At 46.4% G+C, this 24,076-nt stretch overlaps 1 protein-coding gene across 3 annotated transcripts; it reads left to right on the top strand.

Moving 5' to 3' along the window:
- Positions 1-428: 428 nt before the first annotated feature.
- On the top strand, positions 429-23,584 carry LOC139234802 (sialic acid-binding Ig-like lectin 13). Of its 3 annotated transcripts, XM_070865492.1 has the most exons (9): positions 429-607; positions 1,766-1,825; positions 4,129-4,485; positions 6,730-7,017; positions 10,587-10,844; positions 11,977-12,276; positions 14,610-14,730; positions 16,667-16,799; positions 22,785-22,986. In XM_070865492.1, exons 2-9 carry the CDS (start codon positions 1,780-1,782, stop codon positions 22,899-22,901), a joined length of 1,620 nt encoding a protein of 539 aa, XP_070721593.1. In that variant the 5' UTR covers positions 429-607; positions 1,766-1,779; the 3' UTR covers positions 22,902-22,986. The 3 variants fall into 3 exon arrangements, with proteins under 3 accessions (XP_070721593.1, XP_070721594.1, XP_070721595.1); XM_070865493.1 differs by lacking the exon at positions 16,667-16,799 and having other exon boundaries at positions 22,785-23,584; XM_070865494.1 differs by lacking the exon at positions 4,129-4,485.
- The last annotated feature ends 492 nt before the right edge of the window (positions 23,585-24,076 follow it).

Below are 24,076 nucleotides of genomic sequence, written 5' to 3'. Positions count from 1 at the left end.
GCTCTCTCTCTCTCACTCCCACTCCCAAAGCTCTCTCTCTCCCCTCCCCCCAAGTTCTCTGAATCTCCCCCCACCCCAGCTCGCTCTCTCTCCCCCCACCCCCAGCTCTGTCCCTGCGCTGCAGGAGGCTGGGGGCTCGGGGGATGCGTTCGGCTGCTCAGTGGAGGCAACGTGTTATTGGATCATGTGCAGAAAACGGTCAATGGGAATTGCTCTGGGGGTTGGAGTTGGTGATATTTGTCCTAACTCTCGCTTCTGGTGCAGAAGGGAGAGTAAATACAAATAGTTACTGCATTAAAGGCTTCAGTTATTTTCCGTTAAAACAATTGTCACACTTTGACAGCCACTACCCCAAATTAGGACATCGAAGCATCACGTCAGAAACCATCTGACCGCAAAATTCACATCCTCTCCAACACATTAAACTATGTGGTCACAGACCCTGGAACCGCTCGCACATCGCCTCTTGTCTGGTGCAGAAAGTGAAATCTAATCGCCGAAGATCCCGTTCAAATCAACACTTGCAGCTTTATATCGGTGCACTGAATTGCATCAAACTAACAGCTGGTCCGACAGGATACAATCTGCAGCCCAGCGGGATTCTTCAGTAAGTACAAACTACATGTTTTCATCCTCGGGTAAAACCCTTGTTTTGTCCAAAGCACTTTACAACTGAGTTCTCTTTTTGTAATGTCGCAATGTTCACACAGCAAGGTGCCACAAATAGCATGGTGGTAATGCTCAAAGGTACTATTTTTAGTGATGTTGGTTAAGGGATACATATTGGCCCCAGGACATCGGGGAGAACTCCCCTGCTGTTCTTCAGAATAGTGGGCTTAAAATCTTCTACATCCACCTGAGAGTGCAGACGTGGTTTAACTTCTCATCCAAGAGATGGCACCTCCAACAATGGAGCACACCCTCAGTACTTCTCCCTCCGACAGCACGTCGCTCCCTCAGCATTGCCCCTCCGACAGTGCGGCACTCCCTCAGTACTTCCCCTCCGACAGTGCGGTGCTCCCTCAGTACTGCCCCTCCGACAGTGCAGCACTCCCTCAGCACTGCCCCTCCGACAGTACGGCGCTCCCTCAGTACTGCCCCTCCGACAGTACGGCGCTCCCTCAGCACAGCCCCTCCGACAGTGCAGCACTCCCTCAGCACTGCCCCTCCGACAGTGCGGCACTCCCTCAGTACTGCTGCTCCGACAGTGCGGTGCTCCCTCAGCACTGCCCCTCTGACAGTGCAGCACTCCCTCAGCACTGCCCCTCCGACAGTGCGGTGCTCCCTCAGCACTGCCCCTCTGACAGTGTAGCACTCCCTCAGTACTGCCCCTCCGACAGTGCGGTGCTCCCTCAGCACTGCCCCTCTGACAGTGTAGCACTCCCTCAGTACTGCCCCTCCGACAGTGCGGCGCTCCCTCAGTACTGACGCCGGGGATTATGTGCTCAATTCTCTGGAGCGGGGTCACAAACCCTCAACTTCTGACTCAGAGGCAGGAGTAAGGGAGTGATAAACCCATGGAGGCCTGGCTGAGGAGATCCAATACCGAGCAAAGGAAATGACAGAGCAACAAATTTTTTGCTGGTTGCCCTTGACTTTGGCAAACCCTTCCCAATCTCTTTCCTTGGCTTGATGTTGGTGAAACAACTTGGGCTGTTTTTGTACCTGAATGGTGCAATTTAAATGCAAATTATTGTTGTTTGAGGAAGAAATGCTGGATCAGACTTGTTAAAAAAGACTTCCTATTTTTTATTTTTATGTTTAGGAGAGTAACTGAAGATGGAGGTCCTCAGATTGGTGCCGATATTTCTCTGCTTGCTACCAGGTACAATTTACTTTGAGTTGAATTCAGGAAATTTGATTCATTATCGTCCTTAGATTGCGAGAGCAACCACTTAATGAAAGGGAATAGATTTGGCTTTCATTCATAGTGAGTAGATATTGAATCATAGAATGTTTGTGTGTATGTGAGTGTGTGCATAAGTGTGTATTTTTGTGTTTTGTATGTACGAGTGTATATGACTGTGTGTGTGTTTATGAGTGAGTGTTTGTGTGTGAGTGTATGTATTTTTGTGTGTGTAAGTACACGAGCCTGTTTTCATGTACACTAGTGTGTATGACTGTATATTTGAGTGAGTGTTTGTGCGAATGTGTGTGCGAGGCTGCTTATCACTGTGCGTGTATGTGTAAGTGTAAATGTGTGTATATTAGTGTGTGACAATGTTTCAGTACACGAGTGTGTGAGTGAGTGTGCATGTGTGAGTGTGAGCAACTACTTAATGTAAGGAAACATATTTGGTATAAAATCATGTATTGACCAGATATAGAATCATAGGGGGAGAAATTCCCAACTTTATCGCCACCTGTTAGCCTGGTGTAATGTGGAGAGGGTGGGTCTTCCAAGAGCTGGTGGCAGTTACCGCTGCATCCACCATTTTCGTGGTCCTGGTGAACTTTGACCCTAATGTTGAGTTCAGATTTGGGTCCTGAGCACGCCAGGTCAACCCAGCGAGCAAACAGAGAGATGGAGACACTGTCAGCACCTCTTAAAGTGATGCACTCATCCTTCAGGTAAGTTTAGATTTAAGCTTCTGGACTAGGTTTTTTTGATTTTATTGAAGTAGTGGCTTGCTGCAATACATGTTAAAACAATGTAAGGGTGTTGGGGTTGCTGCTTGACGTTTGCAAGGCCTCGGATGATAAAGGAAGGGTCGGGTTGATTCGCAACACCAAAGTTCTGATTGGTCTACTTGGATGACAAGACCTGATTGGTCCCCTTGGAGGACAAGACACATCCAGCAGTTTGTCTGGAATGTGTAATTAGATTCTCCCTGCCTACATAATCAGTTACTTTGCAAAATGTAATTCGAGCCATTCTGACTGCCTACACCAGACAGAACAGACAGGGCTCACCCTCGTGGGTTAAGACCTTCTCCAAACCCCCAAACAAGTTCCTGACCTCCTCCCGAGGCTGCGGTGACACCAGCAGGTGTAAGTCGATGCCCAATTTCTACGCCATAGAATCTTACAGCACAGAAGGAGGTCAATTAGCCCATCGTTCCTTTGAAAGACCGATCCATTTAATCCCATTCCCCCCTGCTCTTTCCACATAGCTCTGCACATACTTCCCCTTCAAATATTTATCTACTTCCCTTTTCCAAAGATACTATTGAATCTGCTTCTACCGCACATTCCAGATCATAACTCACTGTCAAAAAATGTTTCCTCATCTCCCTTCTGGTTCTTTGCCAATTATCTTACATCTGTATCCTCTGGTTATTGACTCTCCTTACCCTATCAAACTCATGATTTTGAACACTTCGATGAAATCTCCTCTCAACCTTCTCTGCTCGAAGGAGAACAACCCCAGCTTCTCCAGTCGCATCATATAGGGACCATTATAGTAAATACGCCTCTGTATCCTCTACAAAGGCTTGACAACCCTCCTAAAGTGTGGTGCCCAGAATTGGCCACAATCCTCCAGCTGGGGCCTATCCGGTGAATTATAAAGTGATTTTGGGGGGCCGGGGGGGTGGGGTGAAATTGATCTTGGGAAGGGGGTGTCTAAAACGGGTGGCTAATTCTCAAATAATCAAGTAGAGCGAAGCATCAGAGAGCTCTCTTTCAAAAACAATAACAACAACAACTTGCCTTTAACATAGTAAAGCGACCCAAGGTACGTCAGGGGAGAGTTATCAAAAAAAAATTGACACGAACCACATAAGGAAATATTAGGATAGGTGACGAAAAAACGGTCAATGAGATAGGTTTTAGGAGTGGGGCTTGGTGCAAGTTATTATACAGGTAGCAGAAGTTTACGGAGGATAGGAGGCTGGCCAGGAGAGCTTTGGAAGAGTCCAGTCTCGAGGTAACAGGCATGGGTGAAGGTTTCAGCAGCAGATGAGCTGAATCAGGAGCAGAAACTGGCGATGTTACGGAGGCAGTCATGTTGGTGGAGAGGATGTGTGGTCGGAAGCACAGCTCGCCGTTCAAATACGACACCAAGGTTTTGAACGGTCTGGTTCAGTGTCAGGCAGTTGCCAGGTAGAAGGGTAAGCAGATCTGATGCCATTTGTTCTACACTGTTTAGTTCACTTCTTTCTCCACACCCCCCCCTTTCCTTTTCAGGCGCGTTGTCGAAGGAATGGTCCATCCGAGCTCTGTCGAGGAGGGCCCTGAGCACATCTTGTGTGGTTATACCCTGTACGTTTGACTTTCCTTCACACCCTTACACAGCCCTGCATGGAGCCTGGTTTAAGTACTGGTATTACTGGAAGTATGCAGTCTACTACACCAAAGATCCCGGATATGGGATGTCCACATTCGTGGGACGAACCAAAATAGTTGGAGACCTGGAGCAGAAGAATTGCTCGTTGAGGATCAATAATCTCAGTCCTGACGACAGTGACGTATATTACTTCTATGTGCAATTAGAGGGCTTCGGTGATCATACTTTCAAAGAACCCGTCCATCTGCAGGTTGTCCGTAAGGCTTGGTTCCTTTTGATACTCAGTTTGCCAGTGTAAGCCATGGCTCAGTGAGCGTAGCATTCTCGCTCTCTTGTCTGTGAGTTAGCCGGTTGTAGATTCAAGTCCGACCTCAGGAGACTTGAGCACAAAATCCAGGCTGACAGTCTTTCAGATGAGATGTTAAAACGAGGTCTTGTTGGCCCTCTCAGCATGATTGGGAGAAGGAGAGCCCTCCCTACATTTAGGGTTAAGGTCCTGGGCCAATATTTATTGCTCAACCAACATCACAAAAAAAAAACGATCTGGTCATTGTCATATTCCTTTATCTTGGCTGTTCAGTCACTTTGCTGGAACAGGTTGTGGGATGTCAACACTCTGTGCTGAGGGGAGTGGGCAGGTTGGAAGGTCTCCTCGTAGGACTGCTCCTGGGCATGGCCAAGGGGGCCATCAACCGGTCCAGGCAGCGGGCGGTCGAGGGGTCGTTCAGCCCGACTGCCTACCTCTCTTCCGCGGTTACATCCGAGCCAGAGTGTCCCTGGAGATTGAGCACGGGGTGTCCACCGGTACGCTCGCGGCCTTCTGCGAGAGGTGGGCGCCGGAGGGACTAGAGTGCATCATCACCCCCGGCAACCAAATTTTAATTTGATTTAAGTCACAGTTAAAGTTTAAATTGTTAATTTGTGGGTTCCAGTGCCCTTGCCAAAACGGTGGCATTTGATTTTACGTTCTACCAAAATAGTTGTGGAATGTCAATGTAGGTAATGCCAAACAGTTTCCAAAACGTTGCCTTTGGCAACTGTGTCGGGGCATTCCTTCCCTTTTTGAGAAGCTCTAGGTTCAAGATTGACCAGAAGATGAGATAACCATATGGAACTTCTTGGGCTTTATAGATAGAAGAAGCTCAGGGTACAAAAGCAAGGAGGTCATGTTAAACACTTTGTATATCAGTGGTTAGGCCCCAGCTAGAGTATTATGTCCAGTTCTGGGCACTGCACACTTTCGGAAGGATTTCAAGGCCTTAGAAAGGGTGAAGAGGAGATTTACCAGAATGGTACCAGGAACAAGTGACTTCAATTACTTAGAGAGATTGGAGAAGCTGGGATTGTTCTCCTTCAAGCAGAGAAGGTTACTAGAGGTTCAACATAAATAAGGAGAAACTGTTTCCACTGGTGGACGGCTCGCTCGATCGCCAGAGTGGACACATTTATGATAATCGGCAAAAGAACCAGCAGGGGGAGATGAGGAGAAATATTTTGACGCAGCGAGTTGTTGTGATCTGGAATGCACTGCCTGAAAGGGCGGCAGAAGCGGATTCAATACTAAATTTGAAAAAGGAAATTGGATAAATCTTTGCAAAGGACACATTTGCAGGGCTATGTGGAAAGAGCAAAGAGGGGAATGGGACTAACTGGATCGCTCTTTCAAAGAGCTAGCACAAGCACGGTGGGCTGAATGGCCTCCTGTGTTAGTGGTAGTGGTCATTTTGAAGTCCGAGGTCGATAAAGAAAGAAAGAACTTGCATTTATATAGCGCCATTCACATCTTCAGGATGTTCCAATTCGTTTCACAGCCCATGAATTACCTGGAAACTGTAGCCTTAGTTACAATGTAGAGAAGTATAGCAACTGATTGAAAAAGATGGAACTGAATACCAGACAAGGTGTAAAGCGAGCAATCAATTTCTCTGCCGATAAACGTTAAAATTATCACCATTTGTGTGGGGATATCCTGTGAGAAAACGGTTGAGTGGGTTGCAATTCCCTACACTCCCAAATACTCTGTCAGCATTCATGATCTGGGTTCACATGTTCAGAGGTGACCTAATCGAGGTTTTCAAGAAGATGAGAGGTTTGAAAGAGTAAGTGGAGAAACACTATTTCCTGGGTCAATTACTGGAGGCCGTAGATTCAAAAATTGGAGAAAAGATCTGGAGGGGAGATAAGGAGAAGTTTTTTTTACTCAGAGTTGTGGAGATCTGGAAGGCCCAAGCTGGGAGCCCATTCCATCAATAATGTTAAAAAGGCATTGGACAGGTTCTTGAGGATGAAGAATTTTCAGGGTTACGGACAAAAAGCAGGGGTGGGTCTAAGCATGACTGCGCTTTCAAACAGCTAGCACAGTCACGACAGGCAAATGGCCTCTTTCTGTGCTGTACGTTTCTACAATCCAATGAAAAGTATCGGACAAACCCAAGTGAATCATTGGATCGATGGCTCTGTTCTGTTTGACTGTAAACCTCTGTATCTTTCTTCTTGTCCAGAGATTCCGGATAGACCGGAAATATTACTCACAGAGGATATAACCGAAGGGAAACCCGCGAGTATAATCTGCAAAGCCTTATACGCTTGCCCTGATAATCATCCCTTTCTAAACTGGAGTGCATTGCCAGATTCCACTGTCGGCACCATCACCAAGAGCAGTGACGAGGTTTCCACTGTGCTGACCTTTAAACCTTCGTTCAAGCATCATGGGTTAACTGTTCACTGTACGTCCAAATATCCCGAAACTGCCCATCAACTGGTGAACTCTGTCACCTTGAGTGTAAAATGTAAGTATTGGCTATAAAGTCTTGTTTGCCTTACAGGTGCAGTTGGTCACTTACTAAATGAGGCACTAGTGAAGGTGAAAAAAAAGATTTACAAGGGTGGTACCAGAACTGAGTGCTTATTATCTGGAAGAACTGAACACGCTGGGCTCTATTCTCTGGAAAAGAGAAGGCTGAAGTGTTAGCTGATACAGCTCTTTGAAATTATGAAGCGGTTCAATAGGATTGTCTCAGAGAAGATGTTTCCACTTGTGGGGCGAGTTTAAAACTAGGGGCCATGAATGTAAGTTAGTCACTAATAAATCCAAAGAGGAATTCAGGAGAATGATGAGAATGTGGAAGACACACCTCTAGAGCCTTCTGGATGTCTAGGGACTTACAGGGGAGGATAAAGACAAAAAGGGATGTTTGTGTCACATACCAATGGCTAAATACTATAGAATCTTTAGAGGAATATAGAAAGTTAAGAGGTATAATTAAAAAGGATATTAGGAATGCTAAGAGAGAGCATAAGAAATTCTTGGCTAACAAAATTAAGGAAAACCATAAGATGTTCTATAAATATATTAAGAGTAAGAGAGTAACTAAAGAAAGGGTAGGGCCTATTAGAGACCATGAGGGTAATCTTTGTGTGGAGGCGGAAGATGTTGGTAGGGTTCTTAACAAATACTTTGCATCTGTTTTCACAAAGGAAAGGGGCAATGCAGATACTGCTATCGAGGAGGAGTGTGATATTCTGGATGAAATAAATATAATGAGAGAGGAAGTATTAAGGGGTTTAGCAGCTTTGAAAGTAGATAAGTCCCCAGGCCCGGATGAGAGAAGTAAAAAAGGAAATAGCAGAGGCCTTTACTATCATTTTCCAGTCCTCTTTGGATCTGGGCATGGTGTTGGAGGATTGGAGGACTGCTAATGTGGTACCCTTGTTTAAGAAGGGAGAAAGGGATAGGCCGAGTAATTACAGCCCTGTCAGCCTAACCTCATTGGTGGGAAAATTATTGGAAAAAGTCCTGAAAGACAGGATAAATCTGCATTTTGATAGGCAAGGATTAATTAGGGACAGCACGGATTTATTAAGGGAAGATAGTGTTTGCCTAACTTGATTGAATTTTTTGAGGAGGTAACCAAGAGGGTCGATGAGGGTAGGGTAGTGATATAGTATATATGGACTTTAGCAAAGCTTTTGATAAGGTCCCACATGGTAGACTGGTCATGAAGGTTAAAGCCCATGAGATCCAGGGCAAAATGGCAAGTTGGATCCAAAATTGGCTTGGAGGTAGGAAGCAAAGGGTAATGATTGATGGATGTTTTTGTGACTGGAAGGATGTTTCCAGTGGGGTTCCGCAGGGCTCAGTACTGGGTCCCTTTCTTTTTGTGGTATATATCAACGATTTAAATTTGAATATAGGGGGTATGATTAAGAAGTTTGCAGACGACACTAAAATTAGCTGTGTGGTTTGATAATGAAGAGGAAAGTCATGGGCTGCAGGAGGATATCAATCTACTGGTCAGGTGGGCAGAGCAGTGGTAAATGGAGAAGTGTGAGGTGAATCACTTTGGGAGGGTTAATAAGGAAAGGCTATACACATTAAGCGGTAGGCCACTTAATAGTGTAGATGAACAAAGGGACCTTGGAGTGCTTGTCCACAGATCCCTGAAAGTAACAGGCCAGGTGGATAAGGTGATTAAGAAGGGATACGGAATGCTTGACTTTATTGGCCGAGGCATAGAATATAAGAGCAGGGAGGTTATGCTTAAATTGTATAATGCTTTGGTTAGGCCACAGCTGGAGTATTACGTGCAGTTCTAGTCGCCGTATTATAGAAAGGACGTGATTGCACCAGAGAGGGTGCAGAGGAGATTTACTAGGATGCTGCCTGGAATGGAAAATCTTAGTTATGAGGACAGAGGGATAGGCTGGGTTGTTCTCTTTGGAACAAAGGAGGTTGAGAGGAGACCTCATTGAGATGTACAAAATATTGAGGGTCCTAGACATAGTGGATAATAAGGGCCTATTTTCATTGGTGAAGGGGTCTATTTTGAGGGAGCATAGTTTTAAGGTGGTTGATGGAAGGTTTAGAGGGGATTTGGGCTTCTTTACACAGAGGGTTGTGGAGATCTGGAACTTGCTGCCTGGAAGAGTGGTGGATGCAGAAACCCTCACCACGTTTAAGAGATGGTTGGATGGGCACTTAAAGTGCCATAATCTGCTGGGTTACGGACCTAGAGCTGGTAATTGGGATTAGACTGGATAACCTTTTGTTGGACGGCACAGATATAATGGTAGGTACTGAAAGAATCGAATATGGCCAGGGTGATCTCCTGGACTAGTGTTGATCGCCTGGATGGGTCGTAGAGGAATTTTCCCAGATTTTTTCTCCCTAAATTGGCCTGGATTTTTATCTGGTTTTTGCCTCTCCCAGGAGATCACCTGGCTCCGGTTGGGTTGGAGTGGAGAATGTTTCAGTATAAGGGGTGTCACAGTTGTTTGAGGCGGACTGGTTGGGCTGGGTGCTCTTTGCCTTTCCATCATTGTTCATAGGTTTATATGTAACCTTCAGGGTTGCTGACCAAGGGCCGCGCAGCTCTTGGTCGGCCGGCGTGGTCACGATGGGCCAAAATGGCCTCCTTCTGTGTTGTAAATTTCTATGTTTCTATTACCACAGGGCATGGTTGAGGCGAATGGCAAAAATACATTTAAGGGGAAGCTAGATAAACACATGAGGGAGAAAGGATTAGAAGAGAATGCTGATAGGGTGAGATGGAGAAGGATTGGGCGGGGCTCGTGGGGAGCATAAACCCCGGCACAGACCAGTTGGGCCAAATAACCTGCTTCTGTGCCATACATTCTTTGCAATTCTATGTAAAATCAGACTCTAATCAGGAACAGAGAACAGTTTGCACACATGCTCGTGTATGGAGCTGTATCCAGCCTGAGCTTGTATGCCGCCCCAGTCAAAGTTCGAGATTCACATATTAAGTGTTAAACTCACCCTGGGTTCTCTTTGTTTAATTAATTCTCGGGATGTGGGCGTCGCTGGCAAGGCTGGCATTTATTGCCCATCCCTAATTGCCCTTGAGAAAGTGGTGGCAGGCCGCCGCCTTGAACCGCTGCAGTCCCAATGGTCAAGATGATCTCACAGTGCTGTTAGGTGCCGAGTTCCAGGAATTTGGACCCAGTTACGATGAAGGAACAGCCGATATATCTCCAAGTCGGGATGGTACGTGTGTGAATCGGAGGGGGATTTGGAGCCGATGGTGTTCCCATGCACCTGCTGCCCCTGTCCTTCTAGGTGTGGAGATTCCGGGTTTGGAAAATGATGTCGAAGAAGACTTGATGAGTTGCTGCAGTGCATCCTGTATCCTTGCAGCAATGGTGCGTCTGTGGTAGAGGGAGAGGATGCTTAAGGTGGTGGATGGGCTGTCGATCAAGCGGACGGCTTTGTCATGCATGGTGTCGACCTTCTTGGGTGCTGTTGCAGATTGCACCACTCCAGGCGTGGTGAGCACTCCATCTCACGCCTGACGTTAGCGCAGTAATTTAATGTGTTCATCATTTTTGTATTTCAAAGACTTTCCTCGAAACACTCACATCAGCATGACATTCATAAAAGGAAATATAATTACCCTGAATTGTTCCAGTAAGGGTAACCCAGCAATCCACAGGTTCTCCTGGTCCAAGGTCTCCCACGGAAGAGATACAGAACTGAGAGGAGTTGGTCAAACTATCACGGTTCCCATTGGCTTCGGAGAGGAAATCTCGTACTACTGCAAAGCAACAAATACCCTGGGTAGCTCACAGTCTGCACCCGTTACAATTCCGACCCAATGTGAGTACCTTAAATTTTTTTTTAAGTTCCTGCATTTTGAATTTGATCCAAAATTGAATTTGTTCTGTAATTCAGAATTCTTAAGACGCTCTCAAATGACAAAGCTTTAAATTCAAATGGAGGAAAGACAGAACTTTCATTGATATAGCGCCTTTCAGCACCTCAGGAGATCTCCAAACCCATAGACTGGAGCCCGAGAATCCAGGCTGGTAATTAGCCACTCAGTTAACCCATTCACTTAGATCATGTCTGATCTGTACCTCAACTCCATTTATCTGCCTTTTCTCCATATCCCTTGATACCTTTTCCCAACAAATCTATCGATCTCAATCTTGAAAGCGCCAGCAACATTTTTGAGGTGAGATTTCCAGATTTCCACTGCCCTTTGTGTGAAGAAGATCTTCCTGACTCCATCCCTGAATGGACTAGCTCTAATTTTAAGACTGATCCCCTTGTTCTGGACTCCCTTCCCCCACCAGAGGAACTAGTTTATCTCTATCGACTCTACCAAATCCTTCAATTATCGTAAACACCTGGATTAGATAATCCATTACTTTTCTGTGCTCGACAAAATGCAAACCTAGTTTAAAACGGAAATGAGGAGGAATTTCTTCTCTCAGAGAGTCATGAATCTTTGGAATTCTCTGCCCCAGAGAGCTGTGGAGGCTGGGTCATTGAATATATTTAAGGTGGAGATAGACAGATTTTGGAGCGATAAGGGAGTCGAGGGTTGTGGGCAGAGGGCAGGGAAGTGGAGTTGATATCAAAATCAAATCAGCCATGATCTTATTGAATGGCGGAGCAGGATTGAGGGGCCAGATGGCCGACTCCTGCTCCTATTTCTTATGTTCTTATGTTTTTATGTAGTCTATGCAAGCCCTTGTATTATTCTGGAGAATCTGCGCTGCGACTCCTCCAAGGCCAGTATAATCTTCCTGAGGTACAGTGCCCAGAACTCAACGCGATACTCCAGATGTACTTGGACCAAGGCTCTCTACAACTGTAGCATAACTTCCTGCCTGTTTGTATTCCAACCCTCTTGGGATAAAGGCCAAAGTTCGATTGCTGTAGTACACCTGTGTACTGAATCTGGATAATTTAATAGGCCTTTCTCTCAAATCATATTATGCAGATGGTGCAATCATACTGTCAGAGTCGAAATGCACGCGGTATCTGGACAACGTGACCTGCCTTTGTGTCGTCCAATCCAACTCAACAGTTGAGGTCAAATGGCATTGGCCAGGAAGGAGTATCAAAGTGACTGGATCAGATGGGGTCTACAAGACACAGTGCATCAGGGCCGGACCCTTGGTAACTAACACACTCACCATCAGTGGGAGCAACCTGACCATAGAGATGATAAACTGCTCTGTGGCCAATTCTCAAGGCCGCGCACCATCATGGATGCAGTTGGAAATACAGTCTGAAAAGGGTGAGTGTCTGCCTGTAGATATTATAACGTTCATTTGAAAAAGATTCAGCAAAGTGCAGTTGGCAGACAGAAATTGCAAGCGATTTTAGAAAACTTTCCTCATTATGCATAAAATGTAAGTGAAAAAGAAAGAATGAACTTGCATTATATAGCCCAGCATCAGGAGCACGCGAGACCCTTTCCATCATTTATACCTTTAATATTCCTTGGCGTGGCTCAGATGGTTTAGCACTCTCTCTCACCAGTCAATCAGAAGGTCGTGAATTCGAGATCCCAATCCAGAGAGATAAGCCCCAGAATCCAGTTCAACATTCCCAAGCGCAGTACTGAGGTAGCGCTGCACTGAGGGAGCACCGCACTGTCGGAGGGGCAGTACTGAAGGAGCGCAGCACTGTCAGAGGGGCAGCACTGAGGGAGCGCAGCACTGTCGGAGGGGCAGTACTGAGGGAATGCTGCACTGTCGGAGGGGCAGTACTGAGGGAGCGCAGCACTGAGGGAGCACCGCACTGTCGGAGGGGCAGTACTGAGGGAGCGCAGCACTGTCGGAGGGGCAGTACTGAGGGAGCACAGCACTGCCGGTGGGGCAGAACTGAGGGAGCGCCGCACTGTCAGAGGGGCAGTACTGAGGGAGCGCAGCACTGTCGGAGGGGCAGTACTGAGGGAGCACAGCACTGCCGGTGGGGTAGAACTGAGGGAGCGCCGCACTGTCGGAGGGGCAGTACTGAGGGAGCGCAGCACTGTCGGCGGGGCAGAACTGAGGGAGCGCCGCACTGTTGGAGATGCCGTGCTTAGGGAGCGCAGTACTGTTGGCGGGGCAGTTCTGAGGGAGCGCTGCACTGTCGTCGGGCCAATATTTATCCCTCAACCAACAACAGCTAAAAGAAAGTTTATCTGGTCATTGTTACATTATAATTTGTGGGAACTTGCTGTGCGCAATTGGGCTGCTGCATTTCCCTGCAGCACAACAGTGACTAAGAAGTACTTAATTGGCTGTGAAGCACTTTGGGACATCCTGACAACCGCTACAGAAATGAAAGCTCTATTGTCTTTCTCCCGTCAGTGGGTATCAACCTCCAGCTTCCTTGCTGCGCTCATCTGCCCAGAAGTCACTTACACCGGACATCACAGTGATGAGTCACACGTGCAGAATAGCTGTGGGTTCAGCTCACGTCTATGTATACTGCTCAGAATAACTGTGCGTTCAGCTCACGTCTATGTACACTGCACACTTGTGCTGATTGCCCTGCTGATTAAGCGGACCACATTCAGCCTGTTAAAAGTAACAGCAAAAAATCGAAGAGGTATTGAGTTTAGAGGAAAGACTGATCTACGAAGTTCTCACTAAAATGTCTCACCATGAACGCAAAAAAACCCCTGTATTTTTATAGCGCCTTTCACGACCTCCAGAAGTCCCAAAGCGCTTCACAGCCAATGAATTACTTTTAAAGTGTAGTCACTGTTGAAATGGAGGAAACACAGCAGCCAAATTCATACAGCATCTCCCATAAACAGCAATGTATAATGACCAGATAATCTGTTTTAGTGATGATGGCTGAGGGATAAATATTGACCCCAGAATACCGGGGTGCTCTTCTTCCAAATCATGGCTGTCCATCTGAAAGAGCAGACAGGCCCTCAGTTTAATATCTCATCCAAAAGACAGAGTGGCGCTCCCTCAGTACTGCCCCTCCGACAGTGCAGTGCTCCCTCAGTACTGCCCCTCCGACAGTGCAGTGCTCCCTCAGTACTGCCCCTCCGACAGTGCGGCGCTCCCTCAGTGCTGCACCTCCAACAGTGCAGCGCTCCCTCAGCACTGCCCCTCCGACAGCACAGGGCTCCCTCAGCACTGCACTGGGAGTGCCGGCTTAGATTTTTGTGCTGAAGTCTCTGGAATGGGATTTGAACCCACAGAGCTTCTAACTCAGAGGTGAGAGTGCTACGCCGCCACCTAAGTACTTTTTTTTTGGAGGATGGTCACCGTGGTAATGGGGCATCCACATTTGCGCATAGCAAGATCACAAAAACAGCAATGACCAAGCGATGATGGTTGAGGGATATATATATCAGCCCCAGTACACTGGGGAGAACTGTCCTGTCATTCTTCTTCAAAATAGTGGTCCACCCAAGAGGCTTGAGAGGATCGGACTCATTTTCAATGCCGCCTCTTACAGTTGGATAGCCAGCTGAAAAGGTTGACGCTTATGGAAATGGGGCACAGGTTGCTGCTCATTGATGTGGGGGGGGTTATTCATTCTAAGGGTGTACAAGAGATTTTTGGAACAAAGTACATTAGCACTTATATTGTCCTCGTTTTTTCCCTTTTTATACCTTAGTTGAGAGAATGTTGGAGAAGATACCAACAATCCCTTTGGCTGCTGCAGGAGGGACCATGCTTCTAATCGTCTCTATGGCTGTGGTTTGCTTAATTGTCAAGGCATGCAGGAGAAACGGCAAGTGAGTATGGGAGCAACTGTGGCCTCGCCTTGCTCCTCCCTATCTCTGTGAACTCCTCCAGCCCCACAACCTTCCTAGATCTCTGTGCTCGTCCAATTCTGGCCTCTTGCGCATTCCCCCAATTTCCATCAACCTGCCATTGATGGAAATTTTTTCCGCTGCATAGATCCCAAGCTCTGGAATTTCCTCCCTAAACCACTCCACCGCGCTCTCTTCCTTTAAGACGCTCTTTAAAACCTGCATCTTTGACCGAGATTTTGGTCACCTGTCTTAATATCTCCTTATGTGTCTCGGTGGCAAACCTTTGTTTGATAATCACTCCTGTGACGTGCTTTGGGATGTTTTACTATGTTAAAGGCGCTATATTAATGCAAGTTGTTGAAATGTGGATGCAGAAAGTAAACCATGGTTTGGGACACCCTGAGGATATGAAAGGCACTATATAATTGCTAGTTCATATACCCTCTCCATGGCCGAAACACCCTCCCTAATGTAAGATGCCTAAAACTGGACACAGGAATCTTAGCACCACCAACAATAGCAATTTCCAGAGTTAAGATCTAGGCAGCTGAAGGTATGGCCGCCAATGGAGAAGTGATGGAAATCGGGGACGTGTAAGAGGCCAGAATTGGAGGAGCGCGGAGATCTCCGACAGTTGTAGGGTTGGAGGAGGTTATAGAGATAGGGATGGGAGTGCCATGGAGAGATTTGAAAACCAGGATGTGAATTTTAAAATCGAGGTGTTGCCAGACCAGGAGCCAATGTAGGCCAGCGAGCAACGGCAGGGTGATGGGTGAACGGGATAGTGCAAGTTATGACATGGACCAGCAGAGTTTTGGATGAGCTCAAGTTTATGAAGGGTGGAAGAATGGAGACCGGTCAGGTGAGTGATTTTTGCTGGTCTTATTTGACCTCTTGGCTTTTTAGGCCCCCATTGTAGGAGGGCACCGGGTGGAATTTCAACCTGCAGCCTGGTTTGAAATCGGCATTGTGATTAGCTGCCCATTATGGAAACATCCTGATTTACATTTTTAAACAATGGCAAGCGATTGTCCCTGCAGCAAGTTATATATCTGCCACCAAACGTTTTTCTCTTGCAGCTTGTCCTCCCATTTTTGAATATTTGCGTATATCTGAATCACTAAGTTTTTCTGCTCCTCTACTACATTTAAAGCATCACACTTTGGGAAGGATATCAAGCCTTGGAGAGGGTGCAGAGGAGATTTACCAGAATAGTTCCAGGAATGAGAGACTTCAGTTATGTGGAGAAACTTAGAGAAGTTGGGATTGCTCTCCTTTGAGCAGAGATGGTTAAGGAGAGATTTCATCAAGACGTTCAAAATCCAGAATGGTTTTGATAGTGTAAATAAGGAGAAACTATTGCCGCTGGTGGGTAACCAGGCTCATTGGCTAAAGAACTAGCGGAGGGAGAGGAGGAGAATTTATTTTTTAACACAGCGAGTTATGATCTGGAATATACTGCCTGAAAGTGCGGTGGAAGCAGATTAAATTGGAACTTTCAAAAGGGAATTGAATAAATACTTGAAGGGGAGAACATTGCAGGTCTATGGGGAAAGAGCAGGGAGCAGATAGTGCTGGCACAGGTACGATGGGCGAACAGGCTCCTGTGCTGTCAGGTACTCTGATCTCTCCTTTTTACTCCTCGTAAAATGTATCACCATACATTTCTCGGCCCATCTCCCAGTCTCTCTCTGTCCTCCTGAAGTCCCATAAGTCCTCTTCACAGTGAACCATGTTCCTTACCCTCAGCATGAGTTTGAAGTAGTAAAATGGGCTTGATTTCAGACAGTGTGCCAGGTGCAAAGGTTAAAATGCGGTCCAAATATTATAATCAGCCGGCAATCCTACTAATTCCAACCAGAATCTCCCTTATTATTTACGGTGCTTCTAAGTCTGTCCTAAAATATGTTTTTAGACCAGCAGGAAATGAGACGGATAAGACAGAAACACCTGTGTCAGAGGACAAGTCTGAAATGCGGTCGTTAAGTCCAAAACAGAAGGCTGAGAAATATGCCAAACTGCTCCCTGCACTGCCCAAAGTGGCCCAGGTAACAGCTGTCTGCTTGAGTGACTTTTTTTTCATTCATGGACTGTGGGCATCGCTAATAAGGCCCACATTTATTGCCCTTCCCTAATTGCCCTTGAGAAGGTGGTGGTGAGCCGTCTTCCTGAACCGCTGCAGTCCGTGTGGTGAAGGTGCTCCAACAGTGCTATTAGGGTTGGGAGTTCCAGGATTTTTACACATCGACGATGAAGGAACAATATTATAGATCCAACTTAGAATGGTGTGTGACTTGGAGGGGCACGTGGAGGTGGTGGTGTTCCCATAAACCTGCTGCCCTTGTCCTCCTAGGTGATAGATGTCGCAGACTTGGGAGGTGCCAACGAAGAAGCCTTGGCGAGTTGCTTCAGTCTTGTAGATGGTACACACTGCAGCCACGGTGCGCTGGTGGTGGAGGGAGTGAATGTTGAAGGTGGTGGATGGGGGGCCAATCAAGCGGGCTGCATTGTCCTGGATGGTGTCGAGCTTCTTGAGTGTTGTTGGAGCTGCACTCATCCAGGCAAGTGGAGAATGTTCCATCACACTCCTGACATGCCTTGTAGATGGTGGAAAGGCTTTGGGGAGTCAGGAGATGAGACACTTGCCACAGAATACCAACCTCTGACCGGCTCTTGTAGCCACAGTATTTATGTAGCTGGTCCAGTTAAGTTTCTGGTCAATGGTGACCCCCAGGATGTTGATGATAGGAGTTCAGTAATGGTAATGTCGTTAAATGTCATACGGCGGTGGTTAGACTCTCTTGTTGCAGATGGTCATTGCCTGGCACTTGTGTGGCACGAATGTTACTTGCCACTTATCAGCCCAAGCCTGAATGTTGTCCAGGTCTTGCTGCATGCGGGCACGGACTGCTTCATCATTTGAGAAGTTGTAAATGGAACTAAACACTGTCCAATCATCCGCCAACATCCCCACTTCTGACCTTATGATGGTGGGCAGGTCACTGGTGAAGCAGCTGAAGATGGTTGGGCCTAGGCACTGCCCTGAGGAACTCTTGCCACGATGTCCTGGGGCTGTGATGATCGACCTCCAACAACCACGACCATCTTCCTTTGTGCTAGGTATGACTCCAGCCAGTGGAGAGCTTTCCCCCTGATTCCCATTGACTTCACTTTTACTAAAAGACTTGCATTTTCTACATTACAATAGTAACTACACTTCCAAAGTAATTTGGCTGTAAAGTGCTTTGGGACATCCTGAGGTCATGAAAGATGCTATACAAATGCAAGCCTTTTACTAGGGCTCCTTGGACAAATACTGCCTTGATGTTACAGTCACTCTCATCTCATCTCTAGAATTCAGCTCTTTGGTCCATGTTGGGACCAAGGCTGTAATAAGGTCTAGAGCCGAGTGGTCCTGACGGAACCCAAACTGAGCATCGATGAGCAGATTATTGGTGAGTAAATACCGCTTGATAGCACTGTCGACAACACCTTCCATCACTTTGCTGATGATCAAAACCTGCCGCTCACCTTGTGTGGCAGCTATGTCCTTCAGTGCTCGGACAGCAGTGGTACTACCGAGCCACTCTTGGTGATGGACATTGAAGTCGCCCACCCAGAGTGCATTCTGTGCCTTTGCTAGCCTCAGTGCTTCTTCCAAGTGGTGTTCAACATGGAGGAGTACTGATTCATCAGCTGAAGGAGGGCGGTAGGTGGTAATCAGCATGTTCCGAGTAGGGCGCAAGTACCTCCCTTTTCAGCCAGGATATAGTCAAGGGCTACTGTGCGGATCGCTACCATTTCTGCATTGATTTTAACTAGGGCCTCTGAGGTATCATTGGCTACCCATTCCACAACGGATGCCATGTTAATGGATTCCCTTGCCAGTCTGGCGGTCCCATACCCAGGGATCAGAATGACAAAGAACCTCTCTGTTTCTGTGATAGCTCTCTTAGGACAGTGTAAATGTTCCGACAGTGACTTTATATGATACATATATGGCACAATATAGGCTAAATAGCAGGATCCTATCCAATTCTGGGACAGCCAAAGGTAGGCCTTGTGGCCAAACACCCAATAGTTGCCATTATAGGCAATGAATGTTAGCTGTTTCTTTGTCAGCAACACTCCGGGGCCTGTCCAGGCTTTTCCATCTGTTTTATTCAGAATCCCCGTTACGTTAAAAACTCCCACATCGGCCCACTTTGGACGGTTCCGTGGCTTGATTATATTATAATTCCGGGAGCGGTTACTATACCCCATATTTTGGCCTCCTTTTGACGTTTCTAATCAGACAGACCGATTCCCCCGGTTTTCCTATTCCCGTTTTATTAGTGATAACAAAAAATGGGGGCCGTTTGGAACTATTGTACCACAGTTGGTATCCCCTTCAAAGGTAGTCATATTGTAACCTGCTGACTTCCATTTACGTGCCCAGTTTTCCGTATCCTGAAACGCGTTGCCTGTTTTGTTTTGATTAATTATCCACTCAGCCATTTCCGCCAAGGGAACTGGCCTCAAGGGAATCCCTCCCTTTGAGTGAATAGGAATATGCGCGCACACCCAACAACTAGAAATGTTACCTTGTTTGGCGTAAATGTATGACATATATAGAAAGGTATTTACATGTAATTCCCTTGCTACCCTACTATTTCCCTTTGGTGCAGAGGGTCGGCTAATAAGAAGTAGGCAAATGCCTAGAATACCCACTGTCAGTAATACAGTAAATTTATACATTTTGGCAAAAAGTAATTGTCCTTATCAGATTTCAGCTTCAGTTACGGGTGCTTGTTTAACGTGTGAAGCGTGGATCTAGGCTTTTTTTCCTTGGACTTTAACAGCTGCCTGGGTGGTCAATAACACTTGGTAAGGTCCCTCCTACTTGGCACCCAAAGGTTCTTTATGCAACTTTTTCACATACACCCAAACTCCCGGGATGATGTCATGTCCTCCTTCGGGTGGATTACCCCAAGCTGCCGATACCTGTTGGGAAACAGAACTAATAGCATTGGTTAGGTCCTGACAGTATGATAACAAAGTGTCACTCATTAAGTGAACATCAGCTTTCCGTAAATCGATAGTTCCTGGCAGCAACATGGGTCTTCCTGTTATAATTTCAAATGGGCTTAGACCTGTAGTTCTGTTTGGGGTTGCCCTAATGCTACATAGCACTATTGGTAGTGCCTGGGGCCATGGTGTTCCTTCTTGGTGATATTTGGCAAGCCGTTGTTTCAGAGTTCGATTAATTCACTCTACTTGTCCTGATGATTGTGGATGATAAGGATAGTGTAAATCCCACGTAATGTTCAGTAACCTACAGACTTCTTGGCAAACAGCACCTATGAAGTGTGTTCCCTGATCTGAGTCAATGCGACTCGGGACTCCCCATCGGGGAATGTAATCCTTACACAAGACCTTTGCAGTGTGATTGGCTGTGGCTCTTTTAGTTGGGACAGCTTCTACCCATCTAGAGAATCTGTCGACCATGACAAGAATGTTAGTGTATCCTTGGCATGAAGGAAGAGATATATAATCAACCTGCAGATGCTGGAATGGTTCGAGAGGGGCAGGGGGCCTCAGTTGGGGCATTACCATGATGGGTCCAGAATTAGTTTTTTGGCAAACCACACAGCAGTCTGCTACCAGCTGGGCATGTTTTTTAAATCCCCGACCCCACTTGCTTTTCTGGAACCGTGCCGTCATCTGTTGTGAGGCCAAGTGTCCCCACGAGTGGATCTGTTGGGCTAAAAAAGGCATAAGCATTTGTGGTGCGACTGGCTTGTTGGTAACTCTTTGTCTCCAGACACCATCTTCGCATAGCTTAATTCTTCCAATGTTGGCACAAGTCCCCAGATGTTATTGAGGAGGCGTTTGAGGGTCGACTGGGCTGGGTGTGCTGTTGTTGTGCCTTGTTCCTAGGTCCGTCCACTTTTATTCTTCTTATTGCTTTTCATAGCGTCACAATTATTCCTTGATCACGCACACACAGAGTACAAGGCATTAACTCCCATTTATACACCACCATTTCACCACTTCAGGCATCCCATAGCGCTTTACAGATAAAGAAAGACATACGATTGTATGGCGCCTTCCCACCTCTCTCGATAACAGCATCAGAAATCACACATTATTATAGAATCATAGAATGGTTACAGCACAGAAGGAGGCCATTCGGCCCGTCGAGCCCGTGCCGGCTCTCTGCAGGAGCACCTCAGCCAGTCCCATTCCTCCGCCCTTTCCCTGGGGCCCTGCAATTATTTTCCTTCAGGGACTTATCCAACTCCCTTTTGAAAGCCACGATTGAGTCTGCCTCCACCATCCTCTCAGGCAGCGCATTCCAGATCCTAACCACTCGCTGCGTAAAAACGTTTTTCCTCATGTTGCCTTTGGTTCTTCTGCCAATCAGCTTAAATCTGTGTCCTCTGGTTCCCGACCCTTCCACCAATGGGAACAGTTTCTCTCTATCTACTCTGTCCAGACCCCTCAGGATGTTGAACACCTCCATCAAATCTCCTCTCAACCTTCTCTGCTCCAAGGAGAACAACCCCGCTTCTCCAGTCTATCCACGTCACTGAAGTCCCTCATCCCTGGAACCATTCTCGTAAATCTTTTCTGCTCCCTCTCTAAGGCCTTCACATCCTTCCTAAAGTGTGGTGCCCAGAATTGGACACAATACTCCAGCTGGGGCCGAACCAGTGTTTTATACAGGTTCAGCATAAATTCCTTGCTTTTGTACTCTATGCCTCTATTTATGAAGCCCAGGATCCCGTTAGCTTTTTAACCACTTTCTCAACCTGCCCTGCCACCTTCAGTGATTTGTACCCATATACCCCTAGGTCTCTCTGTTCCTGCACCCTCTTTAGAAGTGTGCCCTTTAGTTTATATTGCCTCTCCTCATTCTTCCTACCAAAATGTATCTAGGCATTTTTCTGCGTTAGATTTCATCTGCCACGTGTTTGCCCATTTCACCAGCTTGTCTATGTCTATGCCCTAGTGAAGTTTGTCACTATGCTCTTCTCTATTCAATATACCTCCAAGTTTTGTGTCATCTGCAAATTTTGAAACTATGCCCTGTACACCCAAGTCCAAGCCATTATTATATATCAATAAAAGCAGTGGTCCCAGTACTGACCCCTGGGGAACACCACTGAGGGAATATGTACACAAATCGCTGAAGGTGGCAGGGCAGGTTGAGAAAGCGGTTAAAAAGCTAACGGGATCCTGGGCTTCATAAATAGAGGCATAGAGTACAAAAGCAAGGGAGTTATAATGGACCTGTATAAAACACCGGTTCGGCCTCAACTGGAGTATTATGTCCAATTTTGGGCACCGCACTTCAGGAAGGATGTGAAGGCCTTAGAGAGGGAGCAGAAAAGAACTTCCTCCAGTCCGAAAAACAATGTAAGCCCGTTAAAGGCACAGAATTGAACCTGACACTGCTTTTTACAAACAGGAACCGAAAGAAAGAACTCCCATTTATAACACCTCTCCTTTCGGCGCCTCTGGACGACCCAAAGTGCTTCACAGCCAATGACGTGCTTTTGAAGTGTAGTCACGATTGTGATGTAGGGAACGCGGTAGCCAATTTGCGCACAGCAAGCTCCAACAAACAGCAGTGATAAATGGCCAGATGTTGGTGAGGGATAAATATTGATCCAGGACACCGGGAAGAATGGTCCTATTCCTCTTCGAAATAGTGCCATGGGATCTTTTACATCCACCTGAGAGGCCAAGCGTCTCGGTTTAACATCGCACCCGAAATACGGCGCCTCCGACTGTGCAACGCTCCCTCCGCACTGCACTGGAGTGTCGGTCTCGGTTTGTGTGCGCAAGCCTTTGGAGTGGAACCTGAATTGACGACACTCTGACTCGGGACTGAGAGAGAGAGAGAGAGAGCACTTAAACCACAGAGCCATGGCTGGCGCAGATAAACAAACCCAACACTCTTCAGTATCAATAATCTAATTAGACACAAAGATACCAAATACAGATCATGCTGATTGACACTTCGCTCATTTCCTTTTCTATTACAGAAGAAAGAGGAGGAGGCCCTGGAAATCAAACCTAACCGCTGCATCAATTCAAGCCAAGATCATGATATTTACGAAAACTGGGAGTTTGACAAGAGTCTTGTGTATGGGAATGTGTGACCTGAGCAAGAATGAGAAACGCGCACTCTGGGAACAGCACAGAGGAAGAGAATCATTCCGAACTCCACTTTACCTTCCTAGAAACCACAGGACTTCACCCGCCCCCCAAAAAAAGTTCTAAACTTCTTGACATAAGCTGATGACATTTCTCAGAGCTAATGTTACCTCACAAAGTTGAGTGCTGATATGGCCCAGATCATTGTCACTGGGTTTAATTGTATATGTGCTCCTTCAGCATTGCTCCTCACTCATTCCCTCCATTATAAATGCCTTTCCATCAGGATAGCACATACAAATTCAATCCTGTGTGTGCGTGTTTGAGGCAATTTTCATTTTCTTACTCTCCTGTTTACAGGGTTAGAGGATAATTGGACCAGGGCAGGTCGGTATAACTTACTCGCCATTTTACAGTCATGCATGCTTCTGCTTATTTTCATGTAATACTTTTGATTTTATATATTTTTTATAGTTAAGTAGCAAAGCCCACAGCAATCTGGGAAGCAGGGAAACAGAGTTGGGGATTTGAGACATTCTCTGCAGTACAGACTGAGGAATGGGGTGACATGAACAGAGGCGTTACAGTGCCAACACTGGTGGGAGGGTGTAATTACAGTGTGACATGTTTATATAGGCAGTTGCCATTGTAAATATGGATGGATATAATTATGATGGGAAAAGTTGCTTGCAGATGTAATATTTTTGATATATCATAGATGAATAAAACAGCTTTCATTGCAGAATGAATTACAATAAACAACTATTTTAGTATTTCAGTCTTCAAGAGTACAATTAGTAGTGTGTTATATAACATAGAACATAGAACATAGAAATTAGGTGCAGGAGCAGGCCATTCGGCCCTTCGAGCCTGCACCGCCATTCAATAAGGTTATGGCTGATCATTCAACCTCAGTACCCCTTTCCAGCTTTCTCTCCATACCCTGTGATCCCTTTGGCCGTAAGGAACATCTGTTTAATCACCCCTTAACCTTCACTGCTCTATGGAGAACAGTTTTAGCTTCTCCAGTCTCTCCCATAGCTGAAGTCCTTCGTGCCCTGGAACCATTCTGGTCAATTTCCTCTGCACCCTCTCCAAGGCCTTGACATCCTTCCTAAAGCACGGTGCCCAGAATTGGACACAATACTCCAGCTGGGGCCTAACACACAATACAGAGGTC

The sequence above is a fragment of the Pristiophorus japonicus genome, chromosome 22 (assembly GCF_044704955.1).
Source record: "Pristiophorus japonicus isolate sPriJap1 chromosome 22, sPriJap1.hap1, whole genome shotgun sequence".
NCBI lineage: Eukaryota > Metazoa > Chordata > Chondrichthyes > Pristiophoridae > Pristiophorus > Pristiophorus japonicus.
This window is presented reverse-complemented; position numbering and strand designations above follow the sequence as displayed.